Source organism: Camelus ferus, chromosome 2, assembly GCF_009834535.1.
Source record: "Camelus ferus isolate YT-003-E chromosome 2, BCGSAC_Cfer_1.0, whole genome shotgun sequence".
Taxonomy (NCBI): domain Eukaryota; kingdom Metazoa; phylum Chordata; class Mammalia; order Artiodactyla; family Camelidae; genus Camelus; species Camelus ferus.
Window position 1 is genome coordinate 52545966 of NC_045697.1, and position 25585 is coordinate 52571550.

The 25585-nt window shown below is 41.6% G+C and overlaps 1 protein-coding gene and 1 long non-coding RNA gene across 8 annotated transcripts in view; one reads left to right on the forward strand and one right to left on the reverse strand.

The window, feature by feature from the left end:
* Positions 1-25585, reverse strand: part of SLC4A4 (solute carrier family 4 member 4) — a 315013-nt gene that overhangs the window by 228902 nt on the left and 60526 nt on the right. For all 7 annotated transcript variants that reach the window (XM_032458395.1, XM_032458408.1, XM_032458417.1 and 4 more), the window contains exon 3: positions 24022-24201. In XM_032458395.1, coding sequence (XP_032314286.1) covers positions 24022-24201 — 180 coding nt within the window. The remainder of the gene's footprint in view (positions 1-24021; positions 24202-25585) is intronic.
* On the forward strand, positions 2563-11974 carry LOC116657145. The gene is made up of 3 exons (XR_004312165.1): positions 2563-2573; positions 3919-3921; positions 11865-11974. It is a non-coding gene; the product is annotated as an uncharacterized LOC116657145 (long non-coding RNA).

The window sequence follows — 25585 nt, forward strand, 5'->3', positions numbered from 1 at the left end:
AAAAAAGAGAAAATAAGTCAAATGGCCCTCGCCATCAGTTACTGATGTTGTGTATTGCTGAAGAGAAATCAAAAGCTTACATTTCATTGGTAATACTAAGACAGACTGTCGATTCCAAGAGGACATGCAATGTTTAAGAGCATTGTAAGCCCTCAAATATTTTTCAAAGAGAATCTGTCAATCAATTAACCACTGTAGAATTAGATACATGTAAACACTTAATATAATACATATTTTATATTAAAGGAGCATTACCGTAACAAGTAACACTTAACAAATGCACCATTAAACATCAATTATCATTGCTCATATCAAGGTTTTATATTCCAACCGACAAGAGAAAAATGAAGATCATACCACAGTCCTTTTTTTAAAAATTATTTTTACAAACCCACGGAATGTAAGTTGGGAAAAGAGTTTGGAGATAACTTAAGGTCTGAGCCCTTTGTTTCCCACAGGATTAAAGTGGGGCTCATACTGGTTATCCGAGTTGCAGAAAGTCATAAAACCGCTTACTGCAGGACTGGCACTAAATACAGCCTTCCGACTCCTGCCTAGTGGGAATGGCTTTCTGCTACGTTATGTTGCCCCTCAAAATCAAATTCTAAGGCCATCTTCTTATCTAACTAATCATTCTTCAGCGCTGTATTAAACACAAAGTTGAACTCAGATCCTGCTTTGCAGCCCTCAAGTAGAACCTTGAATTGCGGCTCCAGGCCCACTGCAGAATCTTCCGCACCAAGTACAAGCTCTGCTGTCTCTGCAGTAACCGCTGTACTTCCCACTCCAAACAACTGCCGTGCATCCGAGTGGTAAGCGGCAAATCAAATTCAGGGCGGGAGATGTACTCCTTTAGATTCCTGCTCTGCCTGACATCTGCGCTCACCTATTTAAATATTCTGCGGCCCCAAAAAAGATATCAAATTTACGTTAATTTTTTCTTTTTTATTTCTTTGCACTGACCACTTCTCTGTAGAAGACACTAATATAAAAAATGGGTAACACAATAACTTTATATGGACTTACTACATGTACCTTTTCCTATAGATAATATCTTTTTATTTAGAGGAAAAAATAAATTTAAAAAACAAACCTTGATCTAAACCTCACACACTATATAAAAATTAACTCAAAACAGATCATAGATTTAAAATGTAAATTTCTTTAAATTTTAGATGATAACAAAGGGGGAAATCTTCAGGACTAGGGCTTAGTGGAGGATTTTTAAACATGACACAGAAATTATGTTCCATAAAATAAAAAAGCAATTGATAAATTGGACCTCATCAAAACTTAAAATGTTTGCCCTATGAAAAACTCTGTTTGGAGAATGAAGAAAAGAGAAAAATTATAGGCTGGGAGAAAATATTTGTAAATCACACATATGACAAAGGACTCACATTGAGAATATATACAGAACTTTCAAAACCCAACAGTAAAAAAATAAAATAAAATAAACAATCCCACCAGAAAATGGGCAAAGGATACAAAGAGGATATACAGATGGCAAATAAGAACGTGAAAAGATATCAGCACCATCAGCCATTAGGGAAATGCAAGTTGGGACCAGAACAAGATGATCACTACACACCTATTGGAACCGCTAAAACAGACAAGAGTGACACCACCAAACGCTGGTGAGAACGCAGAGAAACCAGACAGCTCCTACACTGCTGGTGGGAGAGCGAATGCTACCACCAGCCTGAAAATTAGTTTGGCAGTTTCTTTAAAAACTAAACATACATTTACCATATAGCCCAGCAATTACACTCCCTGGCATTTATCTCAGAGAAGTGTAATGATGCTTACTCAAAGGCCTATTTGCACACAATTGCTTGAGGCGCCTTTATCTGTAATAACCTGAACCTGGAAACAACCAGAATGTCTCATAGATGGTAAACAGGTAAACTGGTATAGCATACTGTAGATTTCTACTCAACAATAAAAAATGAACTTTTCGTTACCACTTGGATGGAGCTCAAGGGCGTTAGGCAGATCGGAAAAAAGCCAATATAAAAAGTTCATATACTGCATGATTCATTTATGTAACTTTCATAAAATGACAAAATTATAGAGATGGCAAACAGATTAGGAGGTGCCAAGGGTTAGGGATGGTGTGAAAGGAGAGGGTGTGACTATAAAGAAATAGCCCAAGGAAGGTCTCTGTAGTAATACAATTATTCTTTATCTTGATCGGGGTGGTGATTACACAAATATATACGGAGGTGTAAAATAACATGGAACTATACACATACTTTGTACCAGTGTCAGTCTCTTGATTTTGGTATTAAACTATAATTGTGTAAGATGTAACCACTGGGGGAAATGGGATGAAGGGGACATGGGATCTCTCTGTGCCATCTCTTGGAACTTCTGGTAAATCTAGAATTTTTTTTCAAAATCTAGTTTTAAAAAAAAAGACCATGTTTACACCGACACAGAATTACTCTAGGTGGACTGCCACATTCTCAGCTTTTGGAAAGGTCTCCTATCTCATATTGGAGCTCACTTGTTCACTAACTGCCTCGGAAGCCTTAGTTTCATTATGTGGGCTTGCACTCTGCTCTTCCAATGTCTCTTGGTTTCAGGAGAGCTCGGTAGCCACATCCTCAAGGATTTGACCGATCAGAAGGAAAAAAAATCTTTTCACCCTCTGAAGTTCTGGTGTTGGTGGAAGATGGTCACCGCTGTGGCAAATTCAAGGTATTCTGTAAGAATGAGGAAGCTGCAGCCCAATGCAGGAAGGAAACGTGGTGTGGTAGAGAAAACACTTGCTTGAGTGCTAGAGGCCTAAGTTAACAATTTGGGTCACCTTGGCCAAGCCGCTTTTCCTCAGTTGTCTCATATATTAAATGTGGAAGTTTAACTAAGAAGTCTGTGGCATGGCAACTTCTGTATATTACTACTATTCTCAAAGCACTCTCAGAGGGGTGGAGGGTATAGCCCAGTGGTAGTGCATGTGCTTGGCGTGCATGAGGTCCTGGGTTCAATCCCCAGTTCCTCTGCTAAGGGAAAATTAAATAAATAAATAAAATTTATTTTTTAAAAACAGATAAATAAATTAAATTTATTTTTTTAAGTATGATCAGAGAAAGAAGAGTTAAATTTCTGAGAAAAATCTTATTACCTGGAAATGTTGAAAGGCAGAAAACCAGTTCTAGGATGTCTGCTTTAATCATCACTCCCCCATCACCATTATTTTAAGGAAAATTATGACAGCCAGTTTGAACAAGTCCCAAACAAAAGGGAAACTTTTCAGGAAGTATGGTAGAAAGAAAGTGTCACTATATCTCCAGTTTAAATGACCCCTTGCTCAAGACAAAATTGTTCTTGGGAGGAAAAAAAAAAACTGGATTCTGTTATTTGGACTTATCTTCCCTATTCATTTGATTCATTCATACATTCACACTGGTGACAGCTCAAGGCAACTCAGAAAAGGAGTGTACTGGCAACGATTAAACTAAAGACGTTTCCTGTGCCTCCATCCTTTGGGGTCACTCCTGCTGTTGCACTGAAAGAATTTAAAAGAATTTTTTTTCAATCAAGGAAGGAAGCAAAAGATTCTAAGCCTGTGAATGAATGGAGCACATTTCTCCAAAGGAACCAATGAAAGACAATAAAAGGGTCACTTGGCCCTAAGGGACATTCTGGAATGTCCAGCAACCTACCTCGGAGTTTTTGTTTTATTTTCATTTATTTTCTCTCTGCTTTATTTGTGACTATCTGGGGCGGGGGGGGAAGCTCTTTTCTGGCAACCTAGTTTTTAACTGATTCATTTATCTGGCTTCATAAACCTGCGCTAATTTACAGTAGAATATGGAGCCGGAAGAAAATTTAGGAACTACCTACACCAACTCCGCATTCCACTACTCAGTAAACTGAAGCCCAGAAACATTCAATGAGGAGCCAGTGTCAGAGCTGGTGAGCGGCACAGCTCGGCTGGAACTCCACTTCCTAGGAACCAGCTAGGAACTCCACTTCCTAGGAACCAGGGCTCTCTCTGCTCGACCACACGGCCGCCTCGTCCCTTTCAGGTTGGAAACAAATTCTACAGGGCTTGGTAATTAGAGCCTCCACCTCCTCCAAAGATACTAATTGCATGTGGAAACAAATTCTGACGCCTAAATTACTTCAGGAATATTCTATTTGGTGATCCCTAGTCCTTGTCAAATTGTTGGCTCTATTTCTTCATGTATAATTCTATCTGAATGGACTCAGTCTACCCCATTTTTAATGCGCAATCATATCGTACATGTTTAACTTATAATATGCCAGTCACCAGACTAGGCGCTTAATATTGATCAGCTCATGTAATCACCACAACAGCTCTATGAGTGAGACAGTATTATCCCCATTTTTCAGATGAGAACTGACACTTAGAGAAGTCAGTTAACTGACTCGAGGCCACACATCTAATCCAGGTCAATCCAATTTCAGCATCTAAGGCTTACCCAATATGCTTCTCAGAGCTACAGACTTCCTGATCGTTTGTTCTTCCAAATCATTATGCCAATTTTTTTCTTTATCAATATGCACATCTAGAATTCTCAATCCAACATTCAGCTTAAGGAGCAAGTAGACTTTGGGCAAAAGTATGCTACTTTCAGTAATTGAAACAACATGCATTACCTTGTAAGGAAACCACTCAAGAACAGTGTCACAAGATCAGCTTTTGACACTGTGGACTGAAACCAATTATGACCCAAACTACATGAGCTCAGTAGACTCCCAGTCATTTGGTACTCGCCACTGCAAGAATTAGGCTGGGCAGGAATGGTCCCCTCTTAAGTAAACTAGCAATCTTATGCTGGTTTCTGCATCCCTGGCCCCATCATTTTTCATTTATATTTTTAAGGATTTTAAAACATTTGCATATGAACTGGTTGCAGTGGAACCCACATAGGAGAAAAGAGGTATAAGTACCTTTATTTGATTCACCATATATAAAGAGCAGACTAGTGCAGTGAGCAAACGATTTATCAGCTTCATGCCTTGGGTGAGTTAACTCACCCCTCTACATTCCTTCATCTATAAAATGGAGTTAATAGTCATACCTCCCTCACAGGACTTGTTACAAGGATTAAATGATGCTACTACTTATCAAGTACTCAGAAAAATATTCAGTGAATGTTACCTATTCTTACTGTGGTGATGGTAGATGTGATGGTTATTACTATTAGAATAATCACAAAGTGGGAGTGACTTTACTTACATCATTGATCATGGTACTGAAGGACTGTCAAAAAGAGCAATTCTGTATCAACTATTCTTAACTAAAATCATTATATTTGGCCACATAACCCAAAAGAAAACTTGTCCATATCAATATCTAGTAGTTAATTCACCCTGGGGGGTTCCTCAGAAATCCCATAAAATAAAATCCACTGAAATATGCTTAAGATTTTCCCGTGGTTATGAGAGGTATCAGGAACACCTTTTTCGAAATGTGGTATGTCAGAGTAATCACATTCACACTATACGATGTAAAACTACTGCTCACAAAGGCCTGGACACACTAAGGTCGACCAAACACAGGGAGATGTATGCTTGCCTGGAGCTATCCCCACGGTCCATCTCCGTGCTGACACTTCCCTCCTCCCAGACAAGAGTCTACATTAGGATCTCAGTTTCTTCATGAGATTAACAACTTTAGCACTTGCTTAGCCAGAGGTCCCCAAGCAAAATGGTGAGGCAGGGGCTCATTAGAGCCAGAGATCTGTATTTGAACCTTACCACTGAGCAGCTAGGTGACACTCTGTGAGTCACTTAACCTCAGTGAGCCTCCCTTTCCTCATCTGCAAAATGGGAATAGTAATGGTACCTTCCTCTCTGAGCTGCTGGAAGGACTAAAGAAGATCATGTGTATAAAGTGCATAGTATTCAACAACAACAACAAATAACAGATCTCCTAGTTTAGAGAAACACTCTCAAGCAGTGCTACCCACTTCCTACCAAAGCCCAAATGAGAGAAGTGATGTTTACAGAGGATAATCCTCCATTCTGGGTGCACAGAAGCACCAGAGATGATATACTTGCTTTTAGCTAATGTATCTCTTTAAAGCATTATAACAGCAAGACAGAGTAGGAGAGTGTGGGCTCTAAAATCAGAAAAGGCCTGGGTCTCACCTACAGGTTTACTCCTTACTCGCTACGTGAACTTGAGGAAGTTTTATACATTCTTTAAGGCTGACTTTCCTTATCATTAAATCGGCTATAATGCTACTTTAAAAGATAGTTGCAATAATCAAATGTTTATAAGGGTTAAATAAAATAAGGCATGCAAAGTTCCTAGTACAGTGCCTGACACATGCAGGCACCCAGCAAATGTCTGCCCCTAGCAATGCATGTTTTATGTTATTGCATAGCTATAAAATTTGGCTGAGAGTATTATCTTCAGTTTTTCTTATTGCCCCTTATCTAAAGCCTAAAGTGAAACATTCCTTTTAGAATACAATTCTAGTAATATCTTTACTTCCCCTTAGCATTTTCCTTTTCTGATAAGAAATACCTAACTGATTGTGTTTCTCTTTTTATCTTGGCTGCCAGGAGGCTCAGAGGCAAATTCAACCCCATGACAATATTGGTCCTAATGGTTCTGCATATTCTATGTTCTCCCTGATTCTGACATCTACTTTCACCCATATTTAATTATTACAAGACTCCTTAATCTTTTGCAGAACGTGAGAAGCGATTAAGTAACCAACTAATTAATTCAGTCCAGAGGAAAATACTGATTTAAATCGTGTTAGGAAAAAAGCACCTGGCTTGAGCTACTCACGTCCTAGCTGTTTTTCACATTTACCCCCTCTCCTTGGGCAATTCCTTTAACCTTTCAGATCCATAGTTTCTCATGTCATGTAAGAATAATAATCTCTAGAGATCTCTCAGGACAATTTAGGTATACAAGTGTGCTCTATAAGCAGTCAAGTGTTCTATTAGTATTATTACTGTCACAAGCAGAGAAGAGGGGAGTCTTCACATGAGTGACGGTGTGCACATAGAGACTGCAGTGCAGCACTGAGGACCCCTGCAGGCAGCCGGGGAAGATGTGCAGTGATGGGGCCCCAATGCAGCCACCATGCTAGGCTTGCTAGAAAGCTCTAGCAGGACTCCCTGAGGAGGAAGAAGCAAGATGGAAATGAAGGTAAACATCTCAAGGGACAATTCCAACTCAGTAAGCATCTTAAGCCAATTTGTTGTTTGGGGCCACCAATCTAAGTTGATTTGCTTAGAGTACAGTGTAAATGAGACCATGGTTTGCCCCTCACGAGCCTGTAGGCTGCACCCCTCACTCTTATCAGACCCATCACCGGAACAGGCTGTGGGTCACAAGGGGCTCATAACATGGGAATCCTTAATCCTCTACCAATGACAGTGGTAGAGGACACCACATCAACTGGTACGGCCAACAGGACTCATATACTATTAATGTAATTCAGAGAGGGGGATTTTTTTTTAAGCTAAATTTGGGCCAAAATCAAGCAGCTCTTAATAATAGGGAGGGTAGGTGTTTCTCCATTTTTAGAATAATTTGCCAACTTATTCCAAGGAGTTCAAATGTTCTCTCAGCATCTCCAAGTCTTTTATTCCAAAAACCCATACCGCTCACTAATAACTTGGTACAGCAGCTGCCTACCCATAGAGGAGAGAAAGAAGGAACCTGCTGGAGAATGGCATGTTGAAAAGATGACTGAGGGAGGGGGTGGAGATGAAAGTCACAGGTCCAAGTCCCAGCGCAACCCCACGTCTTGCAAATGTGATCAAATCGCTTAACAACAATAACTCGTACACACTGGGCCTTACGATTTTCCAATGGCCTTTAAAGGCCTCATAACTCACTTAACTCTCAGATCAATTCAATGAGGTGGGTACTTTCTCACCTTATTGTGTAGATTATAAGAGCTGAGACAGAAAAGTCAAGTGATTTGCCCAGCATCAAACTGCTGATAAATAAGGCCCCTGGGATCTGAACTCAGACTCCGATTCCAAGCCCGTGGTCTTCACCACTGTGTAATGTTGCTCTTGTAAGTCTTGCTTTCCTTCCTTTGCAAAAGAAGGGAATGACAAATCAGGCAGCAGATTTCTCACGAGGTTGTTACAAGAATCAAGCCTACTCATGGAGGTGACAGCCCTTTACAAAGTTGAAAGTACTAGACAGATGGACAGGTTCCCATCCAGGTCGGCGTGCGTCTCCTAACACCAAGGACTTCTAAGTGAAGACAAGCCACACTAAAAAGAAGTTACTTCTTCACATTCTGAACTTAGGAAAGAAACAGCCACCAAAGATTTTTAAAAGGCATCTGTGAAGATGAGAGACTTTGGTGCTAAGAGCGACGACGGCCAGGCTGACGAGCAACGGGAAAAGCCCGTTCAGGGTCTGCCCACGCCCTTCAGAAAGACACGACTGTCACCTAAACTGCTGGAATTTCAAAGACAGAAAAAGCTATTCTCCGGCTCTGCTCATCCATTTCCAAGGCAACCCACTTTCAAAGGCGTTTTCTCAGTTGACTTTAGACCAATCAAGTGGAAAACGACTATTCATAGCTGTCGTTTTCTAATTTTGACTACCCCAAGCTTTGGAGAAATGAATAAAGAGAACCCTCTGGGACTTGACGGTACCAATCAAATGCTCCTCATCCTCAGCCAGCCGCTCCAGCACTGAGCTTCATGAGGCTGTACAAAGAGAGCCAGACCAGGGGGCCGAAGACCTTGTCCTAAACCTGACTCCTGCAATGCAGGATGTGTGACCTCCGGCAAGCTGTCAGCCTGTGGGAAGCTCTGATTTGTGTTCCTAAAATAGAAATCACGCTTGCTCTAATTGCACCGAGGGTTATGGAACAATTGTGCAGTGGTATAAAAGCCTCTATCAAGTGATATCGTGCTACAGAAAAATAAAACATTTTGCAACATATAGAGTCAGCTCGGCTTAGTCAGCTCTCCCAATGCCCTTTGAACTGTGCACAAAGGGCCCAGGGAGAACTTTCAATGCCATCTAAAATAACTTTGATGGGAAAATGCAACTTGGAGCAAAGGAAGAAAAAGCAAAGTGCAAAAATATGAAAAGTGCCATAAAAAATATAGTTTGCTACAGTCAATGAAGCCCTCCTGGGACCTTTTCTCATTTCTTTTTTAGGGAAAACACACATTTCCTGATCATAGACTTTGAAAGTACAGTGAACAAAAATACACTGATGTACTTCCTTAGCACATAAAGGTTTCAAAATTCCTCTGGCCAAACAAAATCTCCCTTTGCATCAGAAACTTCTCTTCCTGCCCTTGCTATGACAGAACAGGCTACCGAACGACAACCACGGTATAAATCGCCATGGTAAGATACCAACCATTCCACGCTCTGGTGAGACATGTAAAGTCGTTCTGGAAGGAAATTATTGAGTAAGCAGAAGCAGGGCTGAGGTTTTGTATCCTCTTGACCCTGTTATTCAATCCTCCTCCTCCTCCCCACATCATGTGAGTCACAGATAGAAAAGGCGTGCATATAGTTTAAAGTCAATGCTCCTGAAACAGCCCCCAGAAGGGTTGGCTCCTCCACTCCTCTACACTCTGAACTGTAGAACTGGTGTCCTCAGGGACAGTCGTGACTGCCAGGAGGGTACTGCCTCAAAACAGTCGTGGAGCCACTAGAGAAGGTAGGAACGCACCTCTCCTGCCAAGGCCAAAAGCTTTCGCTGAGACTCACCAGTAGCTCAAAAACAAATGCTTTATTTGACACACAGATACAGTAGGAAGCAATATTTGTGGAAAAGAAAGTAACAGCATGTAAACAGAAGTTCAGAGGTGATTCAGTAGAAAAACAGCATTGGGGGGAAGAAAAGGACATCAGAAAGCAAAACGTTCTATCTAAACTCAGATAAAAAACTGATGCTTTAACTTGTGCATTTGGTGTTCCGTATGCTTGATTATTAACCTGAAATTGGTGCCTTTTATTTTCTCAAATATTAGTCAAAGAAAACAGAATTATTTTCTATATGGAACTTTTCTCAGCGAGGCATCCCCATACTCAGGCGGAGCTCACGGCACGTCTTAAACAACAGTGCTTCTGCACACTGTGCCTCCTCCCAGCACAGAGCCTCGTTTGTGCTCTCCTTTCTACCCACAGTGTTCTTCTCTTCAGCCTTCACCAATTTTTCTTCTTGCTCATCCTTCAGATCGCAACTCAAGTATGACTTTCTCAGAGAAGTCATTTCCTGACCTCCCTAATCCCACTACTATCAGATTTTACAGCACCATGGGCCACACTCCATCAGAGCACTTGCCATAAGTGCAGTTGAACAGTTATTAGTATATTACATGTGGAATCTAAGAAAATGGCACAAACGAACGTATTTATAAAACAGAAATAGACTCACAGATACAGAAAACAACCTTATGGTTACCGGGAGGGAAAGGGGGTAGGGAGGGATAAATTGGGAGTTCAGAATTTGCAGAAACTAACTACTACATAGAAAATAGATAAACAAGGTCCTACTGTATAACACAGGGAACTATATTCAATACCTTGTAATAGCTTGTAACGAAAAAGAATATGAAAAGGAATATATGTAGGTATACGTATAACTAAAACATTATGCTGTACACCAGAAATTGATACATTGTAAACTGACTATATTTCAATAAAAAATAACATCTATTTGTACAGTATTTGATTAGTAAGTGTCTTCAAACAGACTATAAGCTCTCTAAGGTTAGAAAGTGTCTCTAATTTTGGTCACCATCATGTCTTCAGCATCTAGCACCATGCTTAGTATACAGTAGACCTTCAGTAAGCATTCTGGGTGAAGGGATGAATGGATAAATGAGGCATTTCATCCTTCCTGATACTGATGTGATCCTGGGGTCTACTGACTCTCCCTGGAGTTCTCAGTACTGAATAACTTTCTATGACTTCACTTGCTCAGAAGGCACAGACTGGAGGGCTAAGGATTTCCTAGAACAGGAAAGTTGAGTGACATTTTATAATATAGTCACTTGAAATCAAAATATTTTCAAAACATGCAACCAAGATAACTGACCAAATTTTAAAACTTTAAAATTAAAAAAAAAATTTAAAGAACTAAAGAAAGAATGGTCAACTGATCAATTTGACAGACAACAGGTTTCAACGTAAGATAAACAGATAACAATAAATTGATCCAGTGACTGATAACAGATGAGCTTCCTGACACTTCACCCAGAGAGGAAACCTAACTGCCAACAGCAAAATCTATTCAGAGCGCCCGTTTCACCTCATCAGGTTTAGCTACCTAAGTTGTAGTTTGTTTTATGTACTTTCTCAAATAATAAATGCAATTCCTTAGAAAATCAGTCATAAAAAGATGCACAATATGAATTCTGATTCTAAGCTAAGATTTCTGGATTAAACATGTAGGATTTCAAGGGTGAAAAGGAAAGGCTTCTTCATCTATTTTGCTTAAGTTCTTTATCACTCGGTCATGAAGGAATAATAAAGAATCAATATTGACAATATAAATTGAATCTGGATGTGTACAATGTTTTTGAAATTTCATTCAGTCTAGCAGGTGAATGCTAGAAGCTGTGAAAAAGCCAAAAACAGATCCAAACTGTTTCCTAATCATTCAAGGACAATGGTTGAAACTCTTTGCCTAGTGTCAGACCCCAGGGTTCCAGCAATGCCACCTGCCAACCATGTACTGTCAGGTGAGTCACTCAGTTCTGCAAGCTTCCATGTCCTTAACCCTGAAAAAAGAGGATAGTAACCTCAGAGGGCTTTGATAAGGAAAACTAAGATGACAACTTTTTAGGTACCTGCAGACTAGACCAAAGCTTATATCCAATAAATATTTATTACTATTGTTATCAGCAACATTTTATCAACAAAAGTCAAGGCACCTTATCCACAGATTTATTCTTACTACTTCTCCTAGCTCTCCTCTGTAAGGAGAGAGTGAAGGAACAGGTAGACACACAAACAGACCAACCTAGAAAATGTGAGGTGCTGTGCAGGCTCCCCAGGGAGAATGACAAAGGTAAGGGAGCCCAGGTTTTACTTACTGAACATAAAAACACATGGCTGCTTTTTATTGTTTATGGTGTAAATAATGGAACTGAAATAGTCATTCACCAATACCCATTAAAATATGTGTCAGCCACCTATCCATTTCCATAGGAAACAATGCATTTCTCCACACAGTACCACCCAGGACACAGAAGCTTACATCTCACTGGTCAAGACTAGGTCCCATGGCCACCCCGAGCCACAAGGGAACCCGGGAAATCAAGGTTTTTAGCTGCCACATTGTGATCATGAACAAAACTGAGGTTCTGAGAATACAGAAGAGACTAGATATTAGGCAGATTACCAAGGAGAGCCTCCTAAAATGGACTTTTATGGGCTTAAGTACAGAAAGAAAATGACCACATTGTTTCCTTCTTAAGGGGGAAGGAGTGTTTTGGCAGAAGCCCCTCAGCTTGGTCTTTCCCCATGTTGGTCCATTCCTGAATGAAGGGGCAGAGAAACCTAACCCACTCCTCACCTTGCTCCCCCACCTCCTGACACAGTCCTGCTCCTCCAAGACTCAACTCACATGTTCCTTCCTCTGTGAGGCCTTCCTCCCTTCCCTCTGCCAAACCCAGGCATCTTCCCTGATGCTCTCACCACCTTGTGCATAACTCCTCCACAGCGATGATCACAGCCTCTGCAGTGTGTCTGATCAGTGTCATGTTCTTCACTAAACTGTCAGGTTTCTTTATGAAGTTTTCATCTCTGTAGGCCCAGTGCCCAGGTCGATGCCCAAAAAGAAGAAAAGAAGAAGGGCTCCCTAAATAATTCTTGGACTGGATCAAGATCGACTGGACTGAGCTGACTTGCACTGCACTGCACTGAAGGCTCGGGGATCTGGCTGCATCTCCTTCCTCACCCTGCTGTGGCGGCTCACGGGGGCGCCTGCCCCAGAGCCATGAAGGATGATGACAAGCTTACAAGCTTATGGTTCATACAAATAGATCATGTCTCAATGAGATCATGTATTCGCTTGGCTTTCTGGCCAAGAAGGAGAGTCAAAAAGCAGTTACATTAGCTGATTTCCTCTCAAGGGAACTGTGGAGAAAGGAGGAGAAAGGAGGAAAAGTCACTGCTGACCCAACAAAAGGCTGAGAAAACACTTTCTCATTTAAGAATATAACCAATTAGTGAAAGTGACAAAAATAAATAAAAACCTACCACATACGCCAAAAGCTGCACAATTGCCGAAACGCCAAACTGTAGTTGTGACTGTGTTGGCATTTGGTACAGAGATCAGGATTTCAAGGAAGGGAGCCACTCTTTTATGAGCACTAAACAGAAAAGTCACAAGCAGCTCTTGATTAAACTATGATTGTCACAGTATATAAGAATGAACTAACATACGGTGTTTTTAAAGTAAACTACTAACCACATCCAGTGGTTTCAATTAAAGAATGGTTCATTGCTTACAAAAGTTCCTCTAGATCCAGCTGTCTTCCAAAAAAGTCCCATTGCCTCACTCTGAATTTCCACTGTCATCAGACAGATTACTAAGGGACCAGTCTTGGATTTGGTGTGGACACCCAGGGTTAGCCTCTGTAGAAAGAAGATACCTTCCTCCAGCTTCGTCTGGAGGCTGAACAAATCCTGGGGGTATTCTCCTATAAGGAGTATAAATTGTAATGCCATGATATTAAGTGACCTGCTAGAAGACTAGAGAATATTTTAAAGAATTTTTTTAGAATGCTAAATAAGGTTTTTTATACCAGAGTGTTCTGGAATTTAAAAAAAAAAAATAACAAGCAAGCATCAAGAAAAGGACTAGTGTAGTTCTAAGACAAGACCCATGTTCCTTAGAGAAGGAACATCGCTGAGAGACGACTCTAAAACCAACAGAAAGAGGTAATGTAAACTAAGAATGAAAGGCAGCTAGTTAGAGAATCACTGTAATCATTTCATAATCATGGTGGGAAAACTATCCCTGGGGAATTAAAGATAAGACAGGGAGAGGCCACTCGAAACTGGCTTGAGGAGAGCTTGTCCAGACCTGGTCCTGCTACGTACTGGGGCTCCATCTGGAGAGGTGAGATGCTAGCCTCGGCCACTCACTCGGTAATTTTTCTGTTCTTTGGTCTCACTGTCTTTCTCGATAGTCGGGGTCCCTCCGTGTCCTCTCTTTTTCAGAACTTGTCATCTCCTCTCTCTCCTGACCTGCAATCCCATTCATGTGCTTTCTTTCTCTATCCCCAGGACTGGCCAAAATAGAGAGCTCAATGACATTTTAAAAAATCAATTGTTATTTAAAATAAATACATGTTTCAGGTTGACTTTCCTTCTTGTACATTGCCCCTGATTGGTTTCTTTTTCACCAAACTAGTATGAGCCTTCTATTGAAATAAGGGCTCCCCACTCCCACTCTTAAACACATTCTCCCCACCGGCCAGAAAAGGAAAGCATCTCCATCACTTCTACTATAAAAACATGCCAAGCAGATCCTCAAATTTATCCCATTATATTCACCACTTAAATGTTTCTACAAATGTCAGAGAGATTCACAAAATAATAAACAATTTTTTATTTTATTTACTTATTATTTATTATTATTTATTTAGGAATAAAAGGAGCTTAAAGAGAACATGACAAAAACATGTTTCCAGTCCATTTCATAGGGGAAAAAAATCTATAAACCTTCCAAGATCGGCTTCAGCATGCAAATCATAGCTCAGAAAGTTTCCTCAAGCCACACACCTCACACACACTTCCAAAAACCTGATCAGCATTTGATCTAAATGAGTGGCCAGTGGAGTATCAGTTATCTGCGTTCAGTCCTAACCCACAGTACCTTTTGCTCAAAATCTATATTTAAGAATTGGAGGAACGAGAGAAAGAATTAGCTGTTTCTGGGTGTGGACATCAATAAAAAAAATAATCTGAAAATCTTTTTGAAAGTTTTTGCTTGTTTGTTTCCTTGGCTTTTGTTTGTTTGCAAAATTTAGCAGTTACACAAAAAGTAACAGAACGGAGTCAGACAAAGAACTGACTTAGGATTTTCTAGTTGCTCATGCAAGTGTTCTGGATGTTGGATGACTCTGCCATGAATTTCTTGTTATAGAAATTGCTATTCCCATGACTTGGTAAGAGAAATCACCCAATTTCCGGCTGAAAACAACTGCAGTTTTGAATGAACACAGCTAGCCACGGGGTCCACATGTTTATTGTGAATTTGCATTCAGAAGCCACACTTTCCATCACACCTAAGTTATTCCTTCCCAACACCTTATAAATGAAGCAGAATCAGTTAAATGTAATTGCTTCTCTTGTGGCCTTTGTGGTAAAATTTTGGTGACTGATAAAGGATAATTTTAATGCAAATTGCTGGGTCACAAGTGTACATCATTACCAGAAGTGGCTTCTACGGGTACTGAGGACAACCTGCTTTTTTAGAAAATGGAATTCTGCTTAATTGGCAAACAGCAAAAGAACAACAACAACAACAAATTCAGATATGTTCTTGTGTCACAATCATTACATAGTTCTGAGAAGGATGTACAAAGGTCACCTAAGTTCATCTCTGCAGCAACGTGCGTTAATCTGTTTATCCATGATAAACATACATAAACAATTCCTAAAATTCTCTAGGTAAGACACTCCACAAACAGCCTTGGTGACATTCGGTGATTAACAAATGCCACTATCACAGTAGCCTCTTTTACATGCCATCCTCACTCAGCACAGTGGAATATGAACCCCAAATAAACAGTCTCATGCAGAGACGGGCTTATTCCAACTCACCATGCTAATGTGGTTCTTCAGTGAAATGCCACCTTAATGATATTTTGCATTCTTGCATTGACCTACATATTTTCATGCATTTCAGTATCTTCTCATAAGAAGCACATACAGGGTAGCACTTTTATTTCTGTTTTGAAAACATGAACAATTTCTATTTTTATTACATGCTAGCTAGTCACTGCAAAACAAAGTTACGACAGAACTACAGAGCAGGAGAAAAATCATTTTCCTGGCCTTCTCTCTTTCCGTTTCACCATTATTCAACCCACCCTGTTGTATAACTCTGGTGATTTCTATTTTAATTACATTTCAATAAGATTTAAAAGGTTGGGGGATAGCATTTTTTTAAACCAAGGTAATTGTTAATACTAAATAATTACATAAACTTTTCCTCTTCTGGTTTTATTTTCTCAGACAGAACAGCATATTTTAACCTAATGGGTAATTTCTGGACATTTTATTTGTGTATCCACTCAAAGAACACGACTCAAAATCAGGATGAGATATTGGTCCTGCCCATGGCTCTAACCATGCAGCTGGAGAGATCACACACAACTGAGTGAAAGAGGTTAGTGGGTGCTCACAGGTCTAAGCACTGGAATATGTAATGCACTTGTAAAATAATGTATAACAGTTGCCACCGGAGTTCAGAAACCAGGAAAGTCCTTATGATCTGGTATAAAAGACCTTGCTAAAACAGAACAGACCTATAATTTTCATTAAACTACTTAAAATATTGAAAACAGTAGAGGGACCTCCATTACATTTCCAGTTTCCTTTTAAATGTCTGAGGACCCCAAGTTGAGAACCTGCTTTCACTAATCAGGGGCATTTGAAGGTTTTTCGTTCCCTTGTCTGTTTAATTGAGAGAGGCTAGATGGAAGTGACATTTTAGATGTATGACAGCCCTGTCTGAAATAACTCCCTTCTATTTCAAGTTAGAACCTAAAGGCAGAAAATCCAAGAAGCTATGGCCTAAGGAGTTCAAAGGAAAGGGCAGACACACCACAAGAGACACTTTGAAGGAAAACCAACAGGACTCAGTGAGTGGCTGACGATGGAAGGAAAAAAATAGGGAAGATTTAAGGATAACTGAGATTTTGCTTTGACAGGTAACCGGGCTAACGGGGACTCCACGCTTAAAACACCTCTACAAAAACGTGATGAAGAGTCAACGAACACTCCACATCCATGGGAAAGTTATTAAAAGAACCCAATTCCTGCTTCCAGATTGTAGTCATAAAAGAATTCCAGAGAATTGATTTACAGAGAACATTCATGGTCCCCGACAGTCTCTCACCCCAACTTCTGCATCAACCGTTCAAACTCGTAAAGTCCTGAATCTAAATACCTGGTATTAAGAGCCCATATGGTCCTTGAATAATTAGTTTTTTCAATATAAGAAACTTTCAAAAGAGAATACCATTTCAAGAAGACCGTCCCCCCCCCCAAAATATCCTTCATTCTTTCAGCGCACTCCAACCCCACACCTTCTCACACACTAACTCACAAACACACTCAGGCCCCCAAGCTTCTTATCTTGTAACCTTGAACCCAAACCACAGGATGTGTCTTGCCTTCTGCTTGGGTGGCAGTGCCTGTGGCAATCATTTACACTCCATTCAACTCATTAGAGCCTATTTCACATCTTAAATTCCACACACTGCTCTGGTTTTCCCCCCTTTTCCACCCCGGCACCTGGAGCCCTGTGGAACCCTCTGAGGCCTCCTGAACTCATGAGTCCCTATAAATAGAAGCAGCATCAACTCTCCCATGACACACATACACGCACTATTCATGACACCTCGGGGCATGAGAAAACGGAATACCTATTGTAACAGAATCGCCGGAGGCAGCCAGAAGTGACGCCCTCCCATAGTGTAAAGGACTGCTGCTTGGAGGCCACTTCGAGGTGACTTCAAGAGAACTGCATTTCAAAAATGCACAGCTTCCCTGAGAGGTTTATACAGTTAAGCAGCTAAAGAAGACAGAAGCACCATGACACAGTCCTCCTGTGTGCCTCAGCATCACAGAGGAATAACAGCAATTATTTGTACCACACAGAACACAACATTGTTGGGTCACCCTCGGGCCACCAAAAACACTCAGATGCCAGACATTTCTCCTTTCTGCACAGCACTGCCTTCAAGTTGCTGACTCGCCCCACCCAACTGCTCCTCTTAACCAGATTCATTTCCCTGAGAAACGCAAAGAAAGAGATCCTTCTCGTGAGAGGAGGAGCAGCCCACTTGCTTGCAGGGGCCCAGAACTGGGAATTCCAGCGTTGACTGAGCTCAGGGGCACACTTGGTAAGCAGAGCCACCCACTAGTGGCAGTATTCCACACCAAGCAGCAGCCCAGTAGCTACCACCTCTGCCCCCGGAAGCCTGGTCCCCGCGGTCCTTTCCCCTGCCAGCCAGCATCCAGGCTGGAGCACCGGCAAGTTAAGAGACTGAATTTGGGTTCATTCTCCCAAAGAGGCCCCTGGGAGCCGGAAGCCAAGCTTATAGTTAAAGTAAAGGCAGAGCTGGTGGGAATCTGGAACAGAAATGGCCAGAAGACCTTAAACAATAGTGATTAGTGTTCACAGGGAATTAATCTCTACAATGTTTTAGTCTGAAGCTTTGGCATTACCTGTGTACAATGGACGGGAAACATGAGCTAGAAACAAGGGTCCAGAGGAACTCGAAATAGTCACTGCTAACCAGATGCACTGCTCATTTGATACTTAAGAGTTCTACGAATTGAGTTCTATCATTATTCCCTGTTTACAGGTGAGGAAATGAGCACAGAGAGGTTGAGTATCTTGCAAGGCCACGCTGCTGGCCTGAGCTGGGATTCGAGCCAGACGAATGTGTGCTCCTCACCGCTATGATACGCTTCCTTTCCAGGAAAATTACATCACGAGTGCCCCTTCTGAAAAGGAAAACTTGAAGTTTTCAATTATTTTTTTAATACCAAAAGCCTTGGTTTCAGACCTTAAGATAAAGTACTTCCTCCTACTTATATAAGATGAAAAATAGAGAAGATGAAAGGGACAGTATATTTCTTAAGTGTTTTGTTTCTTAACAGGGACAGAATCTACCTCATTTCACACAGACTTCAAAGACTCCCTTCTCTCCTGCATAAGGGTTCATCTGGGGGATACCGAAACAGCATAAAGAAAATTAGAGAAATCTTACTGTATGATATCAGAATTAAGGGTCTTGCCCCAAAACATTTAAGAATCAAAAAAAAGTAGAAATGCACCCAGAAGAATGGGGTCACGTGGGGGTAGGGCACGGGGGTGTGAGCACTGGGAAAAGGGGAAGTCAAACGACAAAACCCCAGATAATCTTGGCTCTTAAGAAAAGGTACTCTGTTCATTTCCCCGGAAGCACCAAACAAAAGCAGCTGCCCATTTCTCTGCTTCAGTTTCCTGAGTGCAACTGGATCACCAAGGGGCATGCATTGTTCCAGGCTCGCAGAACAATGTTCACTAGCACAAATCCATCAGTTCTGGTCCACATGCAGGACTAAAAAAGAACCCCACAGGACTGAATGAGTGTCTGCACACGCAGACCAGTGACATGATTCCACAACGGGCAAGACACGCGTGTGAGAGGCAGTTAGCACCTCCACATGCCAATGCACGTTCAAGCTTGTCAAGAGATACATTACACAGCAGACCGATATGCTGATGAACAGGATGTTCTGTGTGTAGCTCTGTTTCCTAACATTTTACACATCTTCAGAGTCTCTGCAGTCTCAGGGTGGCTTGTGACTCCCCCAGAAGCATCCCAGGACACTAACAAAATGCAAAGCACAGTGGTCAAAACCACTGACGTTGCTGTTTGCAGAGCCTAACTCATCCAGGACCACCTTCCCACCCAGAATGGGCCACCCTCAGAGGATGGCAGCTGCTAACTTAGGGGGGGAGAAAAGTGCACGCTGGGGGAGGCAGAAGGATTATTTTTAAGAAAGAGCACAATCTAGCTTTCTCTCCACCACCCACTCCACGCCACCTCCTCGCTCCCTTGTCTCTCCTCCTGCTTGTGCTTCCATTTCCCTCTTCTTCCAGCCTCCCCCCCGGGGCTCCTGCACCACGCTTCTCACACGTGTTGTCCTCTCTGTGTCCCAGCTGGGACACCAGCTCGGACACCACACTGAGAAGATGGGTGAGGCTGGGCCTTGGAGCTGCGGCTGAGCTCGGAGAAGAAACGAGCTAGCTGGCTTCCTCCCCAAAACCCCAAATGTGTAAGATTCAAAACATGGACCCGCTTTTTAGAAGCCCTGTCTCGACACCAGAGCCGTGGAGAAAAGAAGACAGCACCTGCGTTATGAGTTAAATGCGCCCATGAATTATATCATCTTCCTGGCGTCCCTAAACCTGGAAGATGCCTGGCTTTTGTCTTGTTACAGCTGTCCTTACTGTTCCATTCTGTGCCTCCTGAATATGGATTCTGAAGCTCAGCTGCCCGACTTCCCGGAAGAGTGAGCGTTTTTAAACATATGTGATGAATCCCTGTGTCCTGCAAATCACCTGCAGGTGACGAGCAACTCAACACACTCAGGGGTCCTGCACCCAGACCGAAATACCACTTTAGCAATAGTTAAAATAACGAGGCACTTTCCAAAGTGGGATCATTAAAAATGTTAGGGCCAGGTTTCACACGGCAAGGGAAAAAAGGCAGAGCAGGGAAATATAAAGGTGATGTGTGAGGATTAAAAACAAGGAAGTCAGCTGGATCTTCCTCTATACTGTGGGAAATAGTGAGGCCAAGAGAAGCAACACCTACGTCTTCCTCTGTAGTGATCCATCAACTCAATCGCTCTTCAATAAGCAGTTATTAAGCACAGACTATGTACCATGCACTGTGCGAGGTGCCAGAGATAACACAGTAAACAAGACAGGCCTGATTCTGACTCTCAGGGAGCGTAGCATCAGTGCAAGACAGAGCTGTAGGCTAACAAAATCCCAAACAGGAACATGCATTAGGAAGGAAACAGGTAAGAACTGAGGAAGACTAACACCGGAGAACCTACGTTAGCTAGAGTAGTAGGGAGAGGCCTCTCTGAAGAGATGAAACTTTAAAGCTGGAGTACAAAGGGAGAGAGCAGCTAACCAGGACAAGAATGAGCAACGGTTCCAAAAGGACAGGACTGCATGAGCAAAGGTCCTGAGGCAGAAAAGGGTTGGGCGCCACTGAAAAATCAGTGTGGCTGAATTAAAGTGAGCAAGGAGCAAGTAACACAAAGCAGGGTGGGTGAGACACAGTGGGCCTGATGTCCGACGGAGATTTTATTCTAAGGACAACAGAAAGATCAGGAACGTTCTGAACGAACGGCGTGACGCATCTCACTCTTCCTGATGACCACTGTGGCCTCTGTGCGGGAAAACACTTGAAAAATGGAAGCTGTTGCAGTTATGTTAAGCAAGAGATGAGGATTCCCTGGACCAGAATGTGGCAGCCAAACCAAAAAAGTAGACAAGAGTCAGACATATTTTAGAAGTAGGCCCAACAGAAGTCATTGATGGAGTGCAGATGGGAGGCAGGGGTGACATCAAGGAAGAAATCAGTGATGATTTTCATCAAGTTACTCTGTTTACCTGTGTGATTTTTTTCAGAAGTTCTAAGCATCACCTGATAGAATGCCAGGCCCATGCAAGAATCTGGTCAATGGGACGTGGTAGATATGTAGACCTAAGTCACTCAAAAACCCTAGATCCCGGAACAACAGAAACTGTGTGGGGTTGCTCCCGAGAGACAGCAATGGCATATGAGGCAGACATCTCAGTGAATTTTCCCATAAGGATTTCATCTTCATATTGGTGCCAGAGCCTGATCGCTTCCCCAAAATCACAGGGTTAAATGCCCTTCTATATAACTGAGGGCAACAGTTTTAAGTAGCACCGCACCAGATAGACAGGTACCAATCTGTCTAGTCTCCCTGATATGCAGGGGAAAAAATATGGTAATTTCTAAGAGGATCTTCATGTCAAATTGGATACCTCATGTCAAATATGTCAAAGGCATATGACAGCATAACTTACTGACTTGCCAGAAAATAACTAACCATAAAATACAGGTTTATAAGTAATTTCTTCATGATCATTGTCCTTAACAGTGGTGTCTCCATAGGATTAATTCAGAAACCAAGTTTAACGTGGGCATTCGAAATTTAATTTTCTTAGCATCTCACAATTGCAGGTGTCAAGTTGCAGGTCCAAGCTTCAATGCAATGAGTAACAATGTGTTTTAATTGGAATATGAGATGTTTACTGAATATCAAAGGTGATTATCTGGTGACCCAGGATCTTCAGCCAAACCCATCCTTAAATACAAAAGTATCAGACACTGGGAATATCTTAAAGCTTGAGCAAGTCAAGTTGGCAAAATAAACCATTTGGACTGGTAAAAGGAAAAAAAAAAATTAGAGGACTTCCCAAAGAGGAGCCCTCTGAGAATAAAAAAATGAACTACTTGGCTTATTCTACTTGCTGTCCTCAAACTGGTCCCCAAGTGCCACAAAAAGCAATGGCACTCCTGTACCAGACTCAGCGTTCAGTCTCCGTACCTTTCTGACCTGTCCATTCCCCATCACCTATCTGAGTCTCACTGGCGCTGTTTCCACTGCCCTTCCTAAAAAGCTGTTACATAATCACCATCTCAAAATCCCTTGGCCCATTTGTGTAGGTGAGTGTCTCTTTCCTTTTTAGTATTTATAGTGATGATGCACTCTTGTTCTTAAATTGCAGAATGAGAGATGATGAGAGAGAGAGAAAGAAAGAGAGAGAGGGAGACAGATCACACACACAACACTGGGGACAGCGCCTCTGATGCTGGTTCAGGCCTTGCCAAAACAGATAGCAAAGCGAGATAAACAGTAGTAATTTATTTGGAAAGGGATGTTATCTTTTGTTCCTCCAGACCATTAACTGTGACCTTTTTTGTCTGCATTTCAAGGACTTTGCTTAAAACTCAGACCTCATTTTTTTTTTTAGTCAATATACGAACAATTACTTTCAGAAGGCTTTCCCCTCCAGTATTGCAGTGAAAAGCACATAACTCTTGCCCCCTGCCCTCTGGTCCTATCTACATCTTACATTTATTCCAAAACACTTGTATGTTTTAATTTAGTGGTCCAGTTCCAAACTCTCCTCGAAACTTTCATCTTTAATTTGGTGGTCATTGATTGCTCCTCTCAGCATAAGTACCTCTCCAGCTTCTAAGCCACCTGCTCAGTTCCAGTCGTGAGACTACAAAAACATTCACAGATTCACATCAGTATCCTTCACACCCTTTTTAATTTAACGCTGTACATTAGCCCTTCCACACTCCTGAGCTGTTAATTCTAACTTGGCCTCTCACCACCTGCAAGGACTGAGCTGGACCTTTATCTCCAGGGCCCATAATGTATCTTATTGCAGGTTCCATATTTCTGCAACTGTAGCAAAGAGAGGAGGAGAGTGCAGAGCCCTGGCAGCGGGAAAAGCTGTCACTATGTAACTCCTGTTGGAGAATCTTCCCAAATTGGTATGTTTCTGCGGCTTCTCTCTTCTCCCGCATACATTGATTCTCACTCCAGCCACAGAGCTACCCAGACAGCCAAAGATTCTCCACATCAAAAGAAGCCAAAGCAACAGACACATACACCTAAACACACAGTTCACCCTGTCGCTTGAAGCCAAAGATGTGCTCTGACCTCCTGCTATCCTGTTCCTAATAACGCCTCTACCCGAAGCACGACCGCTAACAGGTTCGACATCTCACAAGCTGGGTCACTCTATGCCCTTCTCTGACTTTCAGGATGCTTTCCCACTATTCCTTTTTAAATCAACTCGATTAAATGTCACCTGTAATCCTCTAAATGTCGTATATATGCATATATACACATATATGTATATAAAACATTCTTATCTTGGCTGTCTTACTACTAGTGTCTTACTACTGTCTTAATAGAACCTATTTCCAAGCAGAAATAATCGAAAAATTTCTTGCAGCCTTCCAGTTACTGTTGATAACTGTAGCTAAATACCACTTTACTGGTCAAAATGGACAACACAGGACCATGCCTAAACTCAGAATTTTACTAGATCTCTTCCTAGACCAATCTGCTGGGGCAAGAGAAGCATCTCCAGAGATAAAGTTTAAAGGCAACAATCCCAGTATTGCTGCATCCTTTTCCTTTAACCACGAGATCTTTAGAAGATCTCAGCTGTGGTGGGGGGAGGCTGAGAGAGGCGCTGACACCCAGGGAGTACTCACTGAGAGGCTTCAGGATGCTGCTGCTGGACTCATCTGCGTTCTCCACATCCGACTTGTCAGAGTAGTTCTCTGAGATTCTCTCCTTCTCCTTCTTTTCTCTGTGCCCCGTCTTCCTCTTGTGACGTCTCCTTCTCCTGTAGCTCTTTGGCACATGGACCCCGATGTAGATGGTGTGGTGGCCTAAGGAAGGTACACAAACCACTCATCATTTCAAATCACAATCTTTGCTACATATAAGTCACACCAGATCCACGGTCAGAAGAAAAGGTCTATGAATTCAACATGACCATTCCATATTCGACAAATGAACTCAAACTGGAAAAATAAAACCTCTTCCCAATTTTTGGTTAGCTGGTGTGTAACTCAACCTGTTGGCTGGCTCTAGGATTCTGGGAGGGTGGGCTCGAGGTCTATCCAGATAGACTATTTTGGTTTAGGAAAGCCAAAGAATATCAAACTGGAAATCAGGAATCCTTTCTGGTCATACCACTGCCATCAATGAGCTATTGGACCTTGAGCATGCTCCTTAACTATTCGGGACCTCAGTCTCACCATGTATGTAATGAGAGGCTTAAATTGGGTAATCCCTAGAGGCTGTTCCACTGCTAACCTTCCTTGAGTCTGTGATTATACTGAATAGAGTATTGAAAAAGGAACTCTTGGAGCTGGGGGAGAAAAAAGATCTAACTGAAGTTCAAGAAGTCATTTGGCTGGGGATAAGGTTTTTCACGAAAACTTTTTCTACCCAATCAGCAGAATAGAGACTTAGAACTGGGACAAACTAAGAAAAAATAAGACATACTTGGAGAGAACATTTTAGAAATACTCAAATGTTCACACTAGGAAAGAGCTAAAATGAATGTCAGCTACAGTGCCATTCTCATTTTTCTTTTTTCGTTTGCAAAAGTTTCTAAAAACTGGTTGTTGAAATGATAAAAATAAACCCAGCCCAGTAAAGATTGCCTTGAAGAGAAGGGCATGAGGAAAAAAGATTGTGAAATGCTTTCAGTTCTCTAGATGGAAGGAGCTGCAAAACTGACAAGTGGTATTATTTTTACAAAATCTGATAAGACAGGGAAAAAAAGGAACTCAAAGTTCTACATCTTTTTTATTTGTTTTAATTGGGAAACTTTTACTTTCACTTTATATCCAGCCTAACTTCTGAATGTGGGAACCACCATTTCTGAAGTAATGTAAAAGCATCTTTTTTGTTTTTTTGGTTTTGAATTGCAAATGGGAAATTGCCAATGGAAATTGCAAGAAAGATGAGATAATCTATGGATTTCCTTTTACATTCTGGAATTATTATTCCTTGATGACCACGTTAAGTGCCACAGACAATACCACACACCCACATGCAACACACATCCCTGCAGTGTGTCTGATATAAATGCTGTGGCTTCCTTTCCACAGTAACTCCTCGGGTATATCTAAAAACACCATAATTCACAGGGGTGTTCCCTTAAACTGGAAGGATTAAAACAGTACTATTAAGAAAGAGGTTCCAAAATATTAAAGGACCTTCTCTAGTCAAGAAAGAGGTTCCAACCAAGGAATGCAGAAT